At 39.6% G+C, this 21,508-nt stretch overlaps 3 protein-coding genes and 2 non-coding genes across 5 annotated transcripts; all 5 read right to left on the reverse strand.

Annotated features, from left to right (window-relative positions):
* Positions 1-435: 435 nt before the first annotated feature.
* Positions 436-6,456, reverse strand: cct6a (chaperonin containing TCP1, subunit 6A (zeta 1)). The gene is made up of 13 exons (XM_084940501.1): positions 5,671-6,456; positions 5,001-5,064; positions 4,237-4,371; positions 3,950-4,123; positions 3,622-3,725; positions 3,265-3,535; positions 2,781-2,863; positions 2,433-2,529; positions 2,177-2,324; positions 1,403-1,536; positions 1,156-1,258; positions 899-971; positions 436-823 (listed from the first exon to the last, which is right to left on the reverse strand). Exons 1-13 carry the CDS (start codon positions 5,934-5,936, stop codon positions 751-753), a joined length of 1,725 nt encoding a protein of 574 aa, XP_084796627.1. The 5' UTR covers positions 5,937-6,456; the 3' UTR covers positions 436-750.
* Positions 1,639-1,774, reverse strand: LOC146379303 (small nucleolar RNA SNORA22). The gene has a single exon (XR_014801565.1). It is a non-coding gene; the product is annotated as a small nucleolar RNA SNORA22 (small nucleolar RNA).
* Positions 2,946-3,081, reverse strand: LOC146379304 (small nucleolar RNA SNORA22). The gene has a single exon (XR_014801564.1). It is a non-coding gene; the product is annotated as a small nucleolar RNA SNORA22 (small nucleolar RNA).
* Positions 6,457-6,556: 100 nt separating the features above from the next.
* On the reverse strand, positions 6,557-16,725 carry LOC146379305 (protein NipSnap homolog 2-like). Its single transcript, XM_084940508.1, has 10 exons — positions 16,583-16,725; positions 14,997-15,124; positions 14,835-14,880; positions 14,592-14,686; positions 12,722-12,792; positions 11,662-11,802; positions 11,499-11,530; positions 10,913-11,007; positions 9,989-10,072; positions 6,557-7,867 (listed from the first exon to the last, which is right to left on the reverse strand). Exons 1-10 carry the CDS (start codon positions 16,672-16,674, stop codon positions 7,803-7,805), a joined length of 849 nt encoding a protein of 282 aa, XP_084796634.1. The 5' UTR covers positions 16,675-16,725; the 3' UTR covers positions 6,557-7,802.
* Positions 16,726-17,723: 998 nt separating this feature from the next.
* On the reverse strand, positions 17,724-20,773 carry mrps17 (mitochondrial ribosomal protein S17). The gene is made up of 3 exons (XM_084940507.1): positions 20,690-20,773; positions 20,251-20,393; positions 17,724-18,254 (listed from the first exon to the last, which is right to left on the reverse strand). Exons 2-3 carry the CDS (start codon positions 20,371-20,373, stop codon positions 17,937-17,939), a joined length of 441 nt encoding a protein of 146 aa, XP_084796633.1. The 5' UTR covers positions 20,374-20,393; positions 20,690-20,773; the 3' UTR covers positions 17,724-17,936.
* Between the last annotated feature and the right edge of the window lie 735 nt (positions 20,774-21,508).

Raw genomic sequence — 21,508 nt, forward strand, 5'->3', positions numbered from 1 at the left:
TGATCAATGACGTTTTATTCATTGGGGTCTTTTGCTGGGATGCATTTATTGTGAAGCCTTCATTTTGATGTCAGCAGGCAGGTGAATACAGAAAGTTCAGAAGTGTTTGTGTTTTGATTTGGTGTGTTGTAAAAACTCTTTAGAAACGAGAGCTTATTTACAGCAGTAGAAAAGTGCAAGAGGAAGCACACAAAGGAGGACACATGCAGAGGATCAGTGTGACAGGAGAGGATGCTAAAGGGAGAGATAAGAGGAGATGGAGGCTGATGACCTGCTTAATTTCTTATGCTCCACTCCAACACTGGTTGTGCATAACAGATCACATTTTTCCTGATGAGCTTCCAAAGCATTCATGGATTCAGAGCAGAAAAAAAACACAGATGTTCCCTTTTATATGTTTGACTGATTAATTCTTCAACGACAAAGAACCACATCTTTACGGAGCCAGGAAAACCTTTAATGGGTAGAAACAAAACTGAGGCAGAGGTCAGTGCTTTTAACAAAATCTCATAAATAAACCAATCATTTTAGAGGGAGGCGATGACAAATCCATGGAAAACAAAAAGAACCTCATGACTAGCATGACAATGATGTCTGACAGGCGCTGCGATGGCTGCCGTGGATGTTTACAGCGGGCTGTCCATCAGACTGGGGGTGCTTCAGAGTGCCTACAGCGGGAACACGTTGACTGAACCTTTAGGTAAACAACTATCCCTGTGAGTATAACAGCTGCAGCTTCTTTAGGTGACTTTAACCTTTGAGAGAAGACATTCCAGCTCGCATGATCTCATCCACCAACAAGATGTTGCTTGCGATCACCGTGCTGTGAACAGAGACCCGTGTTAGTGACCCATGTGTGCGATACATCGGGGTAATTTAAAACATTCCTTCGTCTCACCATGAGTGAAGAAGCTGTTTCTTGACACTGTAATTATCCCATACGCCTGCTTCTCCTGCCACCATTGGTTCCCCTGCAAAGCAAAAGGTTAAAAAAAAAAAAAAAAAAAAAGGTTTAAATTCTGCCAAATTGTTACCGTTTAATAACTTAGCTAAAGTTATTAGCTAACATAGCTAAATACAACAATTATAGAGTTTGACTCTAAACTTTAAAACGCAATCACTTCAGGATTGACTGATCGCTGCTGTGGTTCTCACCTGTGCTGAGATCTACTCCAACTAGCTGGCCAGACTCTTTGTACTCTGTCTGCAGCTTCAGCAGGGTCTCCTGTGGGTCGTAGCCAGAGTTCTGGGCCAGAACCTAAGAACAGAAAGATGGCATTTTAAAAACATCAGTAAATTTTGATACTGGATGGATTGTAAGAAGGTGACAAATAATAGAACAGCAAGAAACAAACAAGGTTTCTGTTAATAAAAATGACAGAGAAAATGAATTATTCTTTACCTTAGGGATGACTAGGAGAGCATCTGCAAATGCCTGGACTCCCAGCTGGGCTCTGCCTTTCACATTGGGCTTGTGTTTTACCAGAGCGTCTGCCACAGCAACCTCAAAGGCACCTGCACCGGAGACTACACTACCTGAAGACATAGAAAATAAAGAGATATTTAGGAAAGCAAACAAATGTGTCATATAAATTAACCCACTCGGGAACAGCTCTAATATTTAAAACAATTAGTGGAGTTTGTTCTGATCAGCTGAATACATGTAGGAGAGACTAAACTCTCCTAATGCAGAGGATAAGATCAGAGTCATTGTAGCACAGACACTGGAGACCAGGGAGAGCCACACTAGCATCCCTGGGTGTTCGCTGTGCAAATGAGACCTGTTCTGTTTTCCTTAAGGACAAATTAACCACCTTCAATTTCAGCTTGTTATCAACATAAAGAGAAAATGGATATTTTGACCTACAGTTTGTCCACACAATATTTGGAAAAAGCCTAAAAGGACTTCAGAGTGTCGTTTCAAAAATGAATTTCTGCTTAAAGAATTCTAAAAAAGCTGATTTGTCTGCACACAGACATTAAAAAAAGTGTTAATCTGTTTAAAAAGGTAGCATTTTATAAGCCATACTAATGGTCAAGCAGAACATCCAGTAGGATTAATTCAGATAGAACAAAACTGCAGAAATTCATCATCAACAAAAGTTTATGTTAATAATTTTTTAGTAAAAGGATTTTAAAAAGTAAAATAAGCATAGAGGAAATGTTCAGCTCTTACCATCTTCAATAGCGTTCTTTACTGCCCGCAGACCGTCCCTTACGGCATCTTTGATCTGTGTGAGGGTGTGTTTGTTGGGTCCCTTCACCAGCAGGGTAACTGAGCGAGGGTTTCCACACTTCTCGATGAACGTGTACTTCTCCTCTCCCTGCAAGCAAGGTTGCAGCATTAATATCATTTTAATTTTAAAAAGTTTAAATTTCACAGTTTTGTGGACTGAAAGGTAAAAAATAGACCCCCCCCAAAAAAGTCTCACCAGTGTGTGTTCATAAACCAGGCCAGCATGTCCCAAGCATTCAGGTGTGAGGTCATCAACTGAGTTCATGGCGATGCCACCGCAAGCGAGGGTGAGCCTGTCACAGGAACGACACACTGAGTGTAATTCAGCTTCTTAATATATGACTGACTGACACCAGCTGGTAGTGTAAAGCACCTGTACAGGTGTGTCTGTGCCAATTTCACAACATAAAGCATGAGCTCATCTCAGCATGTTAAATCAAACAATTCAAAAATCTTCTATGAACTTTTATCTAAGTAATGTAATGTTTTGCTCATCTCAACTATAAAACACCAACATTTATAACACTGAAAATATTTTTCTCACCTCTCCATGTTCCTCCTCTTTGCCCTCCGCAACCCAACAATGCCCTCTTTGGCTAGGGCGTCCAGGGAGAATGGGTCAATACCCTAAACACACACACAAAATAAAAAGACATGCTTGAGACTCCAATTTACACTAAAATAGTTCAGTAAATGTAAGCGATGTAAAGATTATCCTGATCCGCTGAATACATGTAGGGGAGGAAGAGACTCTCCTAATGCAGAGGTACAGATCAGAGTTACTGTAGCACAGACACAAAAACCAGGGGGAGCCATGATAGCATCCTTGGGTGTTCGCTGTGCATGCAGCCAGATTGGCTGGGCCAGTCTCAGACAAAAGGCTTAGTGTTCATATGAAAACACAAAGTCAAATTACGAGCCTGTATCTTTAGTAGTACAAGCCAGACTGAACTGAGTTTGACAGAATTCTTTTTCTTTTTTAAACTTTAGCCTTTGAACTATGTTAACATCCGCATTTTCTAGCATACCTTCTGGTTAATGACGACAAAGCCCTTGTCCCCATTGGGACACACTTTGTTTTTCAAGGCGATAATCTTCTGCACGCGGTCCTCGATGAACTTCCTTTCTGCAGCCACGAGCTTCTCCCTCTCATCAGCGCTCTTGTAGAAGAAGCCAGAGTTGACCTCGGTCTTCTCGTACTCCAAAGAGACGTTGCACGTCAGTATGTAAGCATCCTCCACCCTCTTCTTCATGTCTGGGTGCCGGGCGCCGTGGTCCAACACCAGACCTCTGATCAGCCTAAGAAATAACAAATCAGCATTTAGAATTCAGAGTTAAACACAGTCTTGTCTTATCCCCCTCTCCACCTCTGTATTTACACTTACTGTGTATCACAGTCGGTCTTGTGCTTCATCTCCATGATTTCCACCATATACAAGTCAGTGGGCTCATTGGGTTTAGCGATGGCGAGCACAGCATCTACTACAGCCTGCAAACAGACAAGGTGATCACAAGCTAAATAAGCGACAGCTAAGATTAGAGAATAGAGAAGTGCACTCACAACAAGCTACAGACTGCCATAAAGGTTCAAGAGTAAGTAAGCCCTTAGGTCTGTGGCAACTTTGAAATGTCAAAGTAAACTAACTAATTGGCTATAAGGTAAAAACATCTAACATCTATCAATGCTTTGTGCTCGATTCCCTCATGTCTCACCTCAGTGAGCAGGTCTGCCAGCTCTGCGTGGACCTTGGTCCTGAGGGAGGTGCGTGCGACGTTAATGAGGGTCTCTCTATCCATTTCCCGAGTCACCTTTACTTCCTCAAGAACAGCCAAAGATTTCTCTTTTGCTGCCTCAAAGCCCTCGGCAATGATTCTTGGATGAAGACCCTGCAACAAGCCATTAAAATGGAGTTGTGGTTAAAAAAAAGATACCTCAACAATTCATTCACTAGAGAGACTGACATGCCAAATACAAACACACACTGTGAACTATCTTGTACCTCTGAAATGTAAAGGTCAGCCTGCTTTAGCAGTTCACCAATGATGAGGACGTTGGAGGTGGTACCATCTCCTGTGATGTCATCCTGTGCAGTGGCAACCTTGGCAATCAGCGATGCTGTAGGGTGCTGAATTTGCTGAAAGGGAAACAGGTTGGGAAAAATTTTATGGAAATCCTCATTCATGGGTAATTCATGGCAGCAGTGCTAAACCTACTGATCCATTATTAATTATTATGAATCCTCAGTTGCATTACAAGGTACTAAGTTTGCTTTGAAGTGCAAAAAAAGGTATTTCCAGCTGCTCCCTTGTTTCCCAAAGGGGTTACCTCAACAGACAGATCTACAAGTTGAATAGGCACAGATTTTACACCGGATACCCTCCCATTAATCTGTACTTGGGATGGCATTAGGAGGATAGCAGGTTGTGTGGCCCGGTCAGCTGGTAAAAACTTCTGCGTTCAATGTATTTTTTAGAATTTAGGTACGTTGTAATGGTTAACGAATTATTGTCAAATTATTAATGTGCACTGTGACAAATGTGGAAAAAGTGCCATCAAGTTCAAACCCTAAAGCACATCTATCCAGATATTTAAAGCTCAGTCAGATAATATGCTGCTGTTAAACTCATTGTTTGTGAGAACAAAGGCTTAAGAGACATATACAAACATTTAGGGTGTGGTCACTCTCTGTGAAATAGGCAATACAGTACTAATATGACAGATCACTGACAGAAGATTCTCATTTTACAGCTCATTGTCCCTTACCATCTCGTGTAGCAGGACGTTGCCATCTTTGGTCAACTTTATGTCGCCTGCACCAGACACCAGCCTGCAGATCCACAGAGACAGAAGAGGGTTAATATTTGTTACCCTACCTACTAGCGGCTTATATTATGATAATGCAAACTTTCACCCTATTATTGTTTGCCTGCTGAAGAACTCGCAGATTATGGCTGTTAGCTTTTATTTATCCATTTCCTCACATCATCTACAAATCCCCAAACAAATATCTACCTGTAACTGAGTTATTCAGTCGCTCATCAGTATCTTAAGTTAGCGTTAAGGCTAAACTTGTGGACACGTTATACTTAGTACTACGACTTTAACGTAAACTGGCATGATCTGCTAACCGACTGAAGCTAGCATGCTAACGTTAGCTTTATGGCTGTCAGAGCGGATCATGACGATGACTGGGCAGGGCAACGAGTGCCGGGAAAATCCGCTAACCGTTTAGCGATGGCAGGCCTCAATTTATTTTAAGAGTGTTTTGGACAGGTACTCTGTAATAAAGTGTGGATGGTTTCTACTTTTCAGGCACAAAGACTTTGGTGGCGACATACCGCTATCGGCTGCAATGCTAAACCGGTGAATTGCTGCTAAGGTTAGCGAGTTAGCATATCACGCGTGCTGCACAAAGAGCTCCGGCGGCACTCACATTTTCATGGTCCCCTTCGGTCCCAGGTTGCTTCTCAGCACATCCTGCAGCCCCCGGGCGGCACTAATGTTAACAGCCAGGGCGGCCTGGGCTCTGGCCACCTCTGCTTTGGGGTTTAGAGCTTTTACGGCAGCCATAGCGCAGCACAACCAGCGAAGTACAAGTAAAAAGTATCGCCGGTAGGGAGTCCACGCTACTCGGGTTCGTAAGCTCTCGAAAGGGGAGTCGCTTTCCAGAAGGCTCCAACACGTGTTCTCGTGCTGCATTTAGGGGACAAGCCGACGCTGGGACATTCCGCATTTACAGCTATTACAACTGGTCCACGCCATGATTTATATCAGTGCAGAAAAGTCATTACATTTTTCAAACCCATGGAAATATCGTGTCAGGTTGACTCGGCTTCTCCAAAAGAAACGTTAGAACACCTTCAAGGCAACAAAGTCAGAACATTTGTTTTCCGACTGGCAATATCGGTAAGCAAATCACAGTGAAACTGTGAACAATGTCCTGAAAAGTTATAACTTTTTGCGTGAAACATATTTAAAATATATATTTAAAATTTCCGACAGAATCCATCCTCTCCTTACTTTGCAGCATTAGTGCCGAGCATTAACGTTTAAGATTTCCATCACACCATGAAGGCAGCATAAGTCACACCCTAGACACCAATGTCTGGAAATACAGCACACACACACACGAGTTATTTTAAACGATTACTATTATTATTAAGCCTTACCATTTTATATAGTAGCATCACACTTTCTTCAGCATGCAAAATTAATATGCATATTTGATTTTTTTTAATGCTGAAGAAAACAGAAAATTGTGGTCTGACAGTCAAAAATCAACTCGTTCTATCATTTCAAACCTATGACAAAGAGCGCTCTTAATTTTTATCAGAAGTTTAATTAAATATGTACAACTAATCTTATTAAAGCACTGCATTTTACAATTTATCACACAAGATACTACTCCTCTCCTGTTCACAGGGTTATCAACACCCGCTAGGTAATAGAAGACCCTGCACATTCAGATTCAGGAGGGTCTGTAACTATGGTTTGGCCAATAATCCCACTATGTATATCTACAATCTGCCCATTTAAAAAGAAAGAAAGAAACGAAAGAAAGAAAACATTGATCTTAGTCAGAGCATACAATCACCCAGACATCATCTACTTGATATAGGGAAAGGCCAAACTTGTCAGTAAGCGTACAGCAGGCTATGCTGTAAATACAGATTAGTTCCGCTGGATTCAAAAACATGTCTTCTGTCTGGAAGAGCCACGTGTGTCATATGTTACAATTTGAACAATCAGGAGTTGTGGTCAGTTTATAAAAAAAACAGGGCAAATAATTCAAATTCAGTATTCATGATTCTGGTAAGACAAAAAAAACAAACAAACAAAACAAAAACAATGAGCTGGCAACTTGTGTGCATGCAGTATTGTTGACAGGAATTGGTTCATCCAGTCAAATGATTCTGAAAGGAGTAAACACCAAGTTGGCTGTATCAAAGCTATGCAACAAAAGAGGAGTGGACACACGATGAACTTGGAGTGAGACTGTGGCTCTGAAACAGACCAAAACCTGTAACTCTCAGCTTTAGTGCTCATTTTATAACACTGAACTTTAAACTGCAGGTTTATCTCTGTGAAACCGACCACTCAATATGTATTTTAAGCCATGTAATTTTGACAGTGAGCTACTGTGAGCTCTTATTTTCTGCTGTAAGACACTGGTAATCGTTATTTTGTTTCAGGACTCAGAAATCATATTAAATTTTCTTGTACATTAAAAAGGCCCTGTGACCAGCACACAAACAACAAAGAAAGGAAAAGAAAATGAAGACAGACAAGACATTTCAAACACCCTTTAAATGACAGAAGGTGAAGAGGAGTGCGCCCCAAATCATAAGCACACAACATTAATAGGTCAGTAACACAGTAGCTGCTGTAACAGGTACAGTTTTGGTGACAATCATTTTGACCTCATCATCCAAACAGAAAAAGGGGAGAAAAGAAACCAAATGAAAGGAAACAAGATTGTGTTGATGTTGAGCCGATTTCCCTGGCAGTGCACACTTTGACGGTTGGTTACACTCTCGACAGATCAGTGTAATAGTTGCAGTGGCGTTACTTCAAGGGCGAAGTCTTCATGGGAATCATTATTCTAGACTCCATGTGCTGAATAAGAGGGACTGTGAGGTAAAGAACAAATAACAGTCTTAACAACAGATTTCCAACAGGGAACACAACTTTATCTCATTTAAATTTGCTAATGTTTCATGAATTTATAGCTAGAGTTCTTAGTTTAGTTTCAATGTTAACATCCCATTAAAAGCTCATTTTATTAAAGCCTGAGTTGTTGTAAGTTGTCCTTACACCAACACTGCTGAGTGTCTTTGTAATCCCATTGAACATAATGATTCCCTATTGCTAAATCAATCCTTCATAGATTCAGGCATCAGAGAGACGCTGAAGTAGAATTTATTGTGTCACGTTTGTTTCCATTTGTGTAGGTATGAACAAGTGAAGAATTATGAGTATGTAATCTACAGACATGCTTGTGTGCAGTTCTCCAAAGAAAAGGAAGGAACGAAGCCCAAAGGTGATGAAAATCAGGCTTGAACAGTCTTCTCTGCAGCATGAGCTAAAAGCTAAAAGCATGGACTAAAGCACAAACAAGAATAACTCAGAGCAGCTGTTTATTCCACATATTTTATGCTACTTTTATTTGTTTTTAAATGTTTGTCCAATGCTGCCCCTCTGTACCTCTCTGAGCTTCTTCATCCATACATACCTTCCCGGTCCCTCAGGTCGGCAGACCAGCTCCTGCTGAGTGTGCCTAGGACTAATCGTAAGCTCAGAGGGGATCGGGCGTTTGCTGTGGCAGCACCAAAATTGTGGAATGAGTTGCCTTTACATGTTAGACAGGCACCTTCCTTATCTGTTTTTAAATCACGTCTTAAAACATATTTATTTACCTTGGCTTTCAGCACAGAAGGACTTGTTGATGTCTCTTAATATGTTTTCTTATTAATTATATTATTTTTAATTTTAAGATATTTTAGATGTAATTTAAACAGTTTTCTCTTTATTTTATATTTGTAGCACTTTGGCCAACATTGTTGGATGTAAAGTGTGTTATAAATAAAGATGCTATGCTATATTTGTAACACAGCTCACTGGTGAAAGTCTGCAAAGCTCTATGTACAACCAACACACTTGAGCAGAAGTGGGCAATTAATTTTCCCAAGAACTTTTACAGCCATGACAAGTTTTAGTGGCTAAAATGTCCAGTAAATGAACAAAATAACTCACTGACACCTCCTCAAGTAGACTTTGGCTGTAGCTGAATAGTCAGTTTTTCATTGGGAAGCTTCCTAACAGGGAGACTTCATTGCCGGCTAAGAGGTTACATTTTCTAAACACTAAAGAAAGATTATACAATGCTTCTACACCTCATGCAGCTTACGAAATTCACTGGCATTAATGAAGTTTAACATAATTCAGTTTGCAGTTTTGCCAGCATTTAGGGATAACATTAATTCACATAAAACATTATTAAAAGGTAGATGCCACACTGATCATCTCTTCAGCAGGAAGAGACGATGTGAGCAGAAAGCAGCTAAATAAAAAACTCATTTATCACAAAGTTGTCTTTGTTTATATGATCTGCAGCAACCACAGCAATGACACAACAGGATGAAGTATCAAAGATGTGCATTTTGCAATTCACCTTTACATTATAGCAGTTTCAACGCTGCGAAGCCAAGCCAACAGCATCTACTGACACACTGCAAGCACTTTAGTGCAATCTGAGTCTCTTTTCCTGTGTCCTGTGGTCTCCTTCACCGTTTTCCTTGATCTCATGATGCTTTTTCTCCCAGTAAAGCGATTATAAAAAAGACACTTTGTAAAAGGTCAGTTTCTTTTCTGTAGGATTGCACCTATTGTATCTTTTTAAAACACGGCATTTAGTTCTCAAAATTCATTATTACCAAGGTGTGTAAAAAAGTCAATACTTCCAGTATTTGAAGCCCTGAGAACAGAATATGTTGACAGTATTAGTAATTAGTCTTCATTGTTTTAATCTATTCTTGATCGACAATTTATAATAAGCTGTTGGCAGCTTGGGTTCATCAGAGCTTAAATGTTTGAAATTAATATTTTCATTTAATGTTAACATGACACAAATATGGATAATAGATATAAAATAGATTAATTTTAATGTCTTATGCCCACAACAGAACAACAAGACTCAGCACTTACAGTAACTAAAACTTGCTTAAGTATAAAAGTATCAGACTGAAACCAACCTGTGTAATAAACAACCTCGTCCCAGCCGTCACGCTGCCAGGCTGCATTTCTGGTATTTTCTCTGGACTGCAGGTCCTTGTAAGCTGAAAAGAAACACGTTCAAACTCACTGAGTAAAAGCTGTAGCTTTTTAAACCAAAGACGAATCATAACGTCAAACAGTCGTGCTCAGGAAAATTTAAATACTTGACAGCTTTTGCATTAAGTTCACTTCCAGAACCTAAAGGTGCACACCGTCAAGTGGAAAGAAAGAAGAGCAACACCAGGTAAACTGTTTAATGCTACAAGCAAAATGGGAGCTTCTTTCAGCAGTACAGATTTGATGCCGGATGAACCCTCCAAGGGATTCGTCCCCTCTCCTGGTCCTGGACTCTTTTACATCAGCAGTCCCCAACCTTTGTTGCGCAACGGACCGGTGTAATGTCAGACAATATTTTCACAGACTGGCCTTTAAGGTGTCGCGGATAAATACAAAAAAATTAAAATAATACAACCAAGACAAAAACTGTGGTAATTTGTAAATATAATAATAAACCCGAATTCACTGTGTAATTGTGCAACTTTATTAGCAGCGTCCTCCTGAAATGTACCAACAACATTGAGAGTAACATCCTCCTCTCTGCCCCTTAATGCTCTCTGGTCACTATGGTAACGCGTAAATATTTATTTCAAAATAAGACACACAACTATAACACGGGAAAAGACCCGGGGAAACCGAGTTAGCGATAAAAACCCTGAAAACCATAAATTTCACACCCGAGCCTAAACTCTGGCGGACCGTTACCGGTCTGTGGCCCGGCGTGGGGACCGCTGTTTTACATCTAAAAGGCATGTACCAAAAACATGTACATACATTTGCATTTGTAGGTGACCTAGACAGTATTTGCAGCATTTTTCTTGAATGATCCTGGAAACTCATCTTACCCCATAAGTGGTGAACTGTGTACAGACTTCCAATCTGTGAGAAAAAGCCTCCCACCGCCTCTTGGTTCTGCTGGCGAATCTCAATAGCCCGAGCCCTGCACAGCACCAAAGACATTACACAACACAGCTTCTAAATAGAGTGGCAGTAATTAAAACACCACAACATCCACCAGTACTCCCCTCATTTCAAGTCAGTACATCAAATTTCAGTTTTAAACCATCAGCCTTGTTATAATCATCCCTGCATATTTGGTTTTATAAAATTAACAAAAAAATTTCACAGTCAAAATCAATTTCAATTCAACAGATGAATATATTGACATATATTAAATGAAGCCCAGGCAGTTAATGGATTATTATATGCTGTCATGCTCAGGAGTCAAGCATACATTTTGTAGTCAGAAAGTACTGCCGACTCATTTTCACCTGCAACAACATGTGAAACCAACAAAATAGCAGTGAGGAACTTTTTAGATTGTAGCTACAAGACTAGTACAAAGGGAACTAAAGCTCGCAAAGTTATCCCCCATAAATGATCAAATTTGGTGGCTCAGATATTACATGAAAAAGGAAAGTTGTGGCTTACCAGTAATTTCCCCATTCAATCATTGTGCCTGGCTGAGAAAAAGAAGGTAAAGATCATGTTCACTACATGTACCGCAAAATACAAAACAAAAACGCTCCCCCCAAAAACCCAGACTTACAGAGGGAGGAGGACTAATTCTGTGGTTCATAAAAAAAAGAGTTACCCTGAGTTGATACGATCGGAGCTCATAGATGTTGGGTCCTGGACGAGGGACGGGTTCGTTCCAGAAACTGAACTCCAGCAGCAGCTGGTTCCTACGAGACAGCAGCATCTTCCCCCTCTCATTCCTGTACTCCATAAACTTCTACAGCAATGACAAATAAAAGAAGCACAGCGCTCAGAAAATCTGACTCAGCTAAAATAACTGCCAAATATATTTGTATTCATGTTGTTCGACTGTGAAGTCTGATCAGGATCTAGACAATGAAAGTCAGCTAGTGTGCATTCAGACAATTTAAGTGAAAGAAAATATCTTTTTACCTGGACTCATAAAAATATATATACATATATAAATCACCTTTTCTGAGAAGGTATAATAGAGGAGTAGTAATATGCAGAGAATATATATGGCATTTACGGTTATAAATATAGTGTATACACTTCTAAATTGCCATGTGCTACTTAATGTATGCAGAGATAGATGAGTAAATTATCTGGGCAGATTAACAGTAGTATGTATTTACTGATTAAAGTTTGTGGAATTGTGCAAATTAAAGTCATGAGGTTTGCCAAAGGACAGTTGATAAAGCAATAAAGGGAGCATCACAGATGTGCAGGACCAGTGCACAAAGCCTATGCACGGTTTTGTAGCCTCTTGTTTACATGTGGTAGCTGTATTCTGTCACCAGGGGGCAGAGCCACAAATATGTGAAACAGGTTGATTTTCTTTGTAATTACCTGACCAATCAGTTCATGCTCTTCAGTGTGGGAGGAACACATTATTACAAGCCACTTACTTTATTTTATCTGCAGGGCTTTCCAAAAACTAAGAAAAAAAAACACATTTCTGAAGATTAAACCTGCAGCATGAATCATCTGTTCATTAACACTTTCCTTCTTCAAAGCATTACTGTGTAAATAACCTTTAAAGATTACTGGAAACATTAAAGATAAAGATGGAAGGAAAATGTCACGTGGGTCTAGCTAGATGGGTGCACTGCTGGAAACATTGGCCTACAGATAACCAACGGCCAGTAGGCTTAACTAATCAGAGCACCCGTTACCTTATTCTGCCTGAGTTTGTTCATGACTTCGGTGAGAGCCGGGTATCCTCCCCGATATCTCCACAGGTGAACTAGAATAGAAGGAGCAGAAGAGCCAAAGATAACGTAGCTCTTAAATAGATCTTGTCTTTTTTGGGGGAGTAAGAGTTTTGTTTTTCACAATAGCATCTGTGGTTAGACCTCCCTATGAACCACCCGTGATTGTGGAGCATGACGGGATTCAGTCTATACAGCATGAATTTCCAGTCAGTTTCTGTGTATGCATGTGAAAGGACATCATGTCATCTTACCACTACAATTACATCTCAGAAAAAAGAAAAATTCTTAATTTCATGAAGTGAAAAAATGAACATGGCACTAACATACACTCCCCAGCCACTTCATTAGATACACATTGCTATTATCAGGTTGGACCATTTTCTGTCTTCAGAGCTGCTTTAATTCATCAAGGTGCTGGGAACAGTCCTCACAGATTTTGGTTCATGTTGAAGTGACAGCATCACATAGTTGCTGCAGACTTGTCAGCTGCACATTTATGATGAGAAACTCTCTTTCCACCGCATCCCAAAAGTGCTCTACTGGATTGAAATCTGGTGACCAGTCTTTGTAAACCTTAGAGATGGGTGTGTGGGAAAATCCCAGTAGATCAATATTTTGTGTGTTGTGTGTGGCACCAACAGGTATGCCACATTCAAAGTCACTTAATACACCTTTCTTCCCCTTTCAGATCATCAGTTTAAACTTTAGCAGGATTTCTTGACCATGTTTGCATGCCTAAATGCACCGAGCTGTTGACATATGATTAGCTGATTAAATATTTGAGTTAATGAACAACTGAACAGGTGTACCTAATAGAGTGGCCATTGAGTGTATTTAATACATATAGTATCTCGGAAAATATTAAAAGAAACAATTCTAATGTTTATTTCCACATTAAACTAAATGCCTTTAATCTGTTAGTTCAAGATTTAGCATCAAACTGCAAATCAGAATACAAAACACAACCATGACAATAAGACGGAGCCAAAAAGGGACAGCGACAAGCTACAAACATAGCACCATATACTGTCTAAGTGTTCACATGCTGAAAGTGTACTGATGCAACCTTTTAGAAAACCTTTCCTGACACTGCCAACATTACAGCTCTGTAATACCAGAGAGGGCCCACAGCTGTGGAACGACAAATGTCACCACTTGGACAAAATGGAGAGCAGCCAGGAAAAAGTTCAGTTCAGTCTCAGCTATAATTAACTGAAATAGAAAAGCTGAGAGAGGAGAAAAACCACAGTGCCTTTAAGTAATGTCTGTTTTTACACCAAGATAACGGCATAGTTTGAAAATTCTGCCACACCTCAATGTAACTCATCTGCAGCGGGAAACAGAAAGCAGCAAGACTATCCCGCTGTACAACTTGATTTAGCTTAAACACGTACAGATTCTCATTAATCAATAGGACTCACAATCAAGAGGTCAATTAGTTTGCATCTTGTAGAGCTAAAAGCAACAATATTTATTATAAAATGAGTCTGAGCATTGCATGAAATACGCTGGATTAAAAAAAAATCCAGGTCTCAAGTCTGTATCCATAAACTGCTTATTTTGAAGAACCAACGTGTGATTCAACTACAAGAAGCACATTCATAAGGCTAGAACAACAGTAGCAGCTGGTAAATAATATTCATGATGAACATTGTTCTCATTTTTACCTCGTAGTAATATGTTGTCTGCGAGCTTTCAATCTCATGTTTCCTCTTCTAAAAGAGAAGGTTGAGCTTTGACGAATAACCAGATTGAATGGGCTCAAATAATTCACCTCGCTGACATTCAAATACAAAGTCCGTTGTAACTCGGGTAGGGTGGATGTTCTTACCTGCCTGATCCTGCTCCCCATACCATGTGTTCCAGGTGCCTACAAGCTCACAGGGGTATTCAGGGTCAGTGTGAATGGAAGGCAAGACATCCTCACTGAAGACACAGACAAAAAGAAAAAAAAAAAAAGTGTGAAAATGCAAAATATCTGACATACTTTGCAAGCTCATTTGAATCTGACATACTGGTTGCAAAAAAGTGCTCTAATGTGACATCTGAATTAAGATAACACAAAGACTCATACCAAAGTTCATTGTAAGCATCGAGGCACTCAGGTTTGACATTGTGAACTGCAACAAAAAAAGAATAAACAAAGCATGAGTAGACAACATGATCAAACAGATTTCATGGGTTTATTAACTGTTGTGGTAATCATTAACTGTGTCCCACTGCAAGCAATACATACACTGTATTTTATACAGGTTGTTGTCTTCTTTTTTGGCAAGCAGGTGAGAGTGAGCATCTTTTCTGGGGATGACTTTTCTAACAAAAAGGGATTTGAACCAGCTTTCATCACCAACATTTGAGAGGCTCCTGTGATGGGATTAAAACATCTTTTTAAAAGTTGGATACAATCTACATTTCTTTGGCTACACAATGCAGCATTTAAGTACCAACAACAACAAAGCTCCCCTAATAATCCAACCCTGTTTCCTTCTATTCTGTGTTGTATTTCTCTGTGAACATCTGACATATATAGTTTCGTTAAACCTCTAACTGCTGCTTTATCAGTCCAAGTCTCAAAAATACAGATGTGGACGGGTTATATTCAATAATACCTTTACTATTATTGTTATGAAATCTGTAATTTAAAAAGTGTCCTGGTTTCCTAATGCAGCGGTCCCCAACCCCCGGGCCTCGGACCGGTACCGGGCCGCGAGAGTTGAGGCTCAGGTGTGAAATATATAGTTTTCAGGGTTTTTATCGGTTTTCAGCGTTATTTTGTTATCGTTTTTATCGTTTACTCGGTTTTCCTGGGTCTTTTCACGTGTGTTATGAATAAATCTTCTTTTTTTCGGTACCGGTACTAGTTTTATTTTGTTGTATTTATCCGCGACACCTTAAAGGCCGGTCCGTGAAAATATTGTCGGGCATAAACCGGTCCGTGGCGCAAAAAAGGTTGGAGACCGCTGTCCTAATGTGAATAAGGTCAGTTTTACTGCAAGAGCCCGAGGTGTAAACTAGTAAATGTCGGCTGATGAAAAGGTGCAAATCTTTTTTTAGCCCAGCCAACCTATGCATTTCAGAGGTCAGCAGCTCAGAAGGCTGAGGGGTCTACACAGAGCACAAAACCCTGAGATTAGTCTGCACTGACTTTAATCAGCCTTCCTACATTTTCTGTTAATGTACTCGATCTAAAAGTGCCAACAGTCACCACGTGTAGCGGCTGAGCTTGTTTATCAGGAAACAGTCCACCAGTTTTCCTCATAATGCACCAAAAAAAGGACACATTTTAGTGTCACTCTGTAGTCAGGTTTATACAAATATCTGCCTTTCAAAGGGAAATAACAGCTTATTTTAGGCCGCTAAGCTGCTGCAGCGAAGAAACTGAATCGTCCAGTGACCAAAACAAGCACAGCTGTGCAGCAATTCAATGCATTTTGACCTTGAAGTTGAATTCAGTTTAAGACTCAGAGTAACTCGGCGGTAAGTTTTTAATAATTTCTTCAACCCAAGTCTATAAAATCACGCATGGCATTATAAATCAGACACTGGCGATTGTTAGGACAAGTTGCCTCGCTGATTATTTTAAAAATCGTGGGGGTAACAATCAATGTTAGCAGAAAGTTAGCAGATTTACAGCTACATGGCTAATGCTAGCTACGTTGCACAGAGATGTAAACGTAGCGAACGTCCTTACGTTCCCTTTAGCGTTAGCTTAGCCACCTAGCAGCCCGCACGTTGTCATTGGGCTACACGAGCAGACGTTTAATGACTTTTAAGCAAGATTTATGCACCTGCACAGATAAACTGTGTATAGGAGAGTCTAACCTGAGGGCGACGTTCACCGGGCTGCTCGCATGAAGCCCGCTTCTCGTCTGTTTAAGGCCTCTACCCACTGTTTGAAGGACTCTGGTCGCCATCTTTCCTCGAAAGCCGTGTGGAGGTTGCTGGAGGCTACAGCCGCAGTCAGTTCCCGCATGAGCTGACGTTACTCACGGGAGCGTGACCCCGAGTTAGAACCGACAGTACCGGAATCACTTGTGGAGCTGATTTAAAGCACAGATATTAACACAGCTCAATACAAAATACGCAGAGTTCGCTGTTGTTGGATTTATATAAAGTTTTCATAGTTTTGGGGGCTTTGATCGATCCGCCTGCTGAGCTTGCATTTATAACCTGCATATTCCCATTACTTAAAAGTGAACACAGTTTGTCCCTAACAATTTTATTCACTGCACCTTTGTGCAACAATAAACAGTAAGGACAGCTCCCTCAGTAATTAGACCAGACTCACTGACTGCATATTCATTATAGCAGTCCCACTTACAGAGCCACTACTGACTGGAATCACCCCACCATGTCCAGATCATCACTTTACACACCCCTGCATACAAATGTTGTTTTCAGATTATAAAGTACATATTATTTATAAATGCAATTTGCACTTTTCTCTTAAACAATCTCAATTTTACTTTTTATTCCTCTTTAGCCTCAGTTTTATTTTTACTGGGGGGTTTTTAATCACCATGGTATACATAAAAGTTGTGCACTATCTCAGTTTAAGGCCTTCACTATGCACCTATTGTACTCTGACCATTATTTATTGTAAACTATACTATTATTTCTTCTTTATCCCGTTGATGTAACATAATTTTCCTTGTTGGGTCAATAAAAACATCATTACAACTTCACTCAAAGCTCCAAAGTACCTTATATTAAATGCAAAATTAAGCAGCCAAAGCTTCATGCATGTTCTATGATAATAACATGTCTAATGTACATTTTTTGTATTCACACACCTGATATCTACTTTCTTAGTTTTAAGTGAATACCATAATGACATTTATTTTATCCTCCCTCCTCTCCTTTTCTCTTGGATGCGCCGATTAGATGATCCAGCCCAGGCCTTCACCTTTTGATTATAATATATTCCTAACCTGGATAACAGACACGAGTACCTTCCATGACATTGTTTTTTGCGCTGTTGTTTTATTTTGCAAATTCCTCTGAAAGGTGTCCACTACCTGAGCAGGTAACAAGGAAGTGATATTTAGTCTCTTCACCCATACATGTACAGCAAAGATTCTTAGTTTATAAACATAAATCCATATTAACACTTGAAACACAAGCATTGTAGAGTGACACGGAAGCTGATATTACTGCATGAAATCACAGTTTTCTGTCATGAAGTGGGAGTTTGTGCCGGCGGGGAATCGGCTCCACTGGGGGCAGCAGAGATGTTGAGCTCCTGCAGTTTCTCTGACAGCGTTTTCTCCTCTTGAAGTGGAAGGTCTGTTAGAGGCTCCACGAATTCAGTTCCTGCAACCCTCTTTCCTGTTAGGGGGTCAACCACCCGGCCAACTTTATACACGATCTCTGACAGTTCATGCTTCACGTGTTTGCTTCTGGGCTCAGGCAGAGCCTTGAGGAGGACGATATCTCCCACAGTGCACTGTTGCAATGCATCATGGGCAAAGTACGTCTTCCTTTTGTTGTAGTACTACAGGAGAAGAAGAGACAATATCACAGTTATTCAAATATAAATTCATAAATGCTTGAACTTTTATGCCCAGAATTTCTAGTTCGAACCAAGTGGCAGAAAGCTAAGACTTTTGTGGCCTGAGGCCCTCGTCTCTGCTTTTTGCAGATGATTTGGTCTTTTTGGTTTATCAGGTAGTCACCTTCAGCAGAAATGTGCAGAAAAGTCACTGAAACATGGGACAGTGGACCTCCCATCCATATAAAGGCATAAAAATAACATAATAATAACGCCCAATATAAACAAATAACCGTCACCACGTGTGCCTCTTGCCTCTACAGAATAAATTGCAAGGCTCACAGTTTTCTTTCTGATAATAAACAAAAACAGAAGTCCTTGTTTGTACCTCGGACAGAACTGTGTTTAATGTCATGAAAACTTCAAGCTCTCTTGAAACTTTTGCTAAATCATCAATCAGGAAAGTCAGTTGATGCCTTTATTTTATTGTATTTGGATTACTTTAATTCATTGTTTATTTGTCTAAGCAAAGACTCGTGGGACTGATCAGAGGTTGTACAGAGTGCCACTGCGAGGCTTTTGACTAAGTGACACTGTTGCTAACCCAGCTGCACTGGTTCCCCATTAACTCCGGAGTTCACTTTAAGATTCTGGTTTTGAGTTTCAGAGCTCTGCATGGACAAACACCACTGTACACCAGATAGCTTTTACATCTATATGTCCCCAGGAGGGCCCTGAGGTCATGTGACCGGGACGTGCTGGCTGTGTATCATATAATGCTGAGAACAAGATGAGGGAGCTTTTGCAAAACTAGCCTGCACACTCTAGAGCTCTTTCCCTCTGAGCTTGAAATCTTTGGATTTGGTGATCTCTCTTAAAAAGTACTTAAAAAAAATAATCTTTTCAAACTTTTTTGGTAAACTTGTTTTTATGTTCAAGCACTTTCTGACGATATCATGACAAGTAAAATTTTGGTTACTGACTCTATGTCTGTCCTCTGCATCCATGCTAGCTCTGACTCACATTAGCACTGTCATGCTCTTAACTCTGGTCACATGACCAATTACACTCTGTATACAACAAATCTTACATAATGGTCACAGCATTTTAATCAAAACAATATTTTAGAGGTATACTTAAATCACACTTTTATCAATGTTACCATTTTAATATCTTATTTAATCCACTTTCAATCTTTTTTTAAACGCTGTGTCAACTCAAAACAACATGAATTTATATCTGAAACATAATCATCTCTGAGAAAGTTACACTGCATTTCAGCGTTACTTCTAGTCTATCCAATCTCTAATTTCCTTAGAAGCTTGCATTACAGCAACATTATACACTGGTGCAACGAGATGTACAACAAATTTTGGTAAATGAGAAAAAAGAACTTTGTGAAATAAAATAAATAAATTAAAATTAAAATACCTCTATGTTTAAAGCAATGAAAAAAATTGAATGTTTCGCCATATAAAACTCAATTTTGTTGAAAACACTGACATTTTCTTAAATTAATTAAAAGAGACTACACCATGAAGTGAATAGAGCAAAGCCTCAGATCCTCAGCATTGCTCCTAAGTTCCAACTCGAGAGTAATGCCAGTGATCTACTCATTTCCTCTGATAGTATGCAATGAGTCTGACTTGCATAACGTCACCAGAACATGTATGTGAAGCCTTTTTAGGACATCCACGAGCCTTCGCTATATATGAAAATAACATCAACAGCACTGGCTCACTCCCACACACATCTGGTGTGCAAAACTGTCTGTTTACACACCTGCATCAGGGTATATTCTCTCCCTAAAGGTATCTGAGTCTTTTCTCTTCAGGACCTTTAGCTGTGGACACCATTCAAATATTTTTGTTTTTACTCTTCTCTCCAACAACCTGTAATAGTTTCCTTTGTATTTCATTTACTCTGTAGCTTTACCGGCCTATTTTAAAGCACTTAGACTCTTATTTTATAAAAGGTGCTTAATCCCCTAAAGGCTCACCTTGAGCAGGTAAGGGTCCAGCACCAGCCTGGTAACTCTCACTTTGGCCGTTTTGTGCATCTTGGTCCCGATGACTCTGCCGATGATCCATTTGGCATGGACTGATGCGTGCTGGACTGACATCCTGCAAAGCTTTACTCAACCTGCAGAAACAAAATATTATCAACCCTGACATCATTATATACGGATGAGACTCAACTGAAATGTAATCAATCTAAAGACACGTTCAATTACAGTTTTACCGGATAAAACCTCTGAGCCGACAACTGTACTAACAATGTGAGTCAACGTAAAACAGCCGCTATACGGTTAGCCTTGTTATGTTAGCATTAACTTAAACATACATTCATATTTTTTTTAAAAGGTCCTAAAATAAACTAATGTAATTCGGCAAGAATACAAAATACCATTGAAAGTACAAAATACAAAACTAACTCACTATAACCACGGGAAAATATCATCAGAAGGTCATACAAGCTCCTCCATGCTGTTCAGTTCTGCTTGTTTCGTGACGTAAACTACGGCTAGTAACGAGGGACATCGACAACAAGCGTATGCTTGTATGTATGGAAGCTTGTTTCTGACACTTGAAAACGAATATTCTTTGCCACTAATAAGTAAAACCTCGATTTATCGACTCAAACTTCTGACCAAATATCTTGAAATGAAAAAAAAAAACTAACGTAAAATGTTATTAAGGTCAAGACAGAAACTAAACACAAACAAATGTTATTTTTAGCTACGAAAACAAGCTTCCGCATTTACGTCCTTCACAATTAGTCACAATTTTCCGTTTTAATTTCATATTACTTTATTTATGTGTAATTATTTTTATTATACGTCATCTAGGATTGAATGTGTTTACTTTCATATATTTTTGCAATTTTTAATGAATAAAATCGATTTTAAATTTATACTACTTACTTGAAGTGGGGTTTTTTTTCACTTTTTTCAACTTAATCTGTAGTGACATGCTAAATACTGGATGCTGCCGCCTATATTACCTTTCCTTTCTGTTTGATCAAAGTTAAAATCTGACTTCTGTTTGTCTGTTCGGTTGGTTGTAATTTTTATTCATTTATAACCTTTACTTGAATGCTAAATGATGACTACACTGCACTGTCTTTTGGACAATAATTATGTAAATATTTATTGGACAGATTCTATATATGACGTCACTAGTGAAGGGCAGTACCTACTTCTTTGCAATCTACTGCAATCTACACAGCTCAAGACTGGCTGGAGTTAAAAACTTGGA

This window comes from Perissodus microlepis, chromosome 10 (genome assembly GCF_051167445.1).
Source record: "Perissodus microlepis isolate ML-2025 ecotype Zambia chromosome 10, ASM5116744v1, whole genome shotgun sequence".
Taxonomy (NCBI): Eukaryota; Metazoa; Chordata; class Actinopteri; order Cichliformes; family Cichlidae; genus Perissodus; species Perissodus microlepis.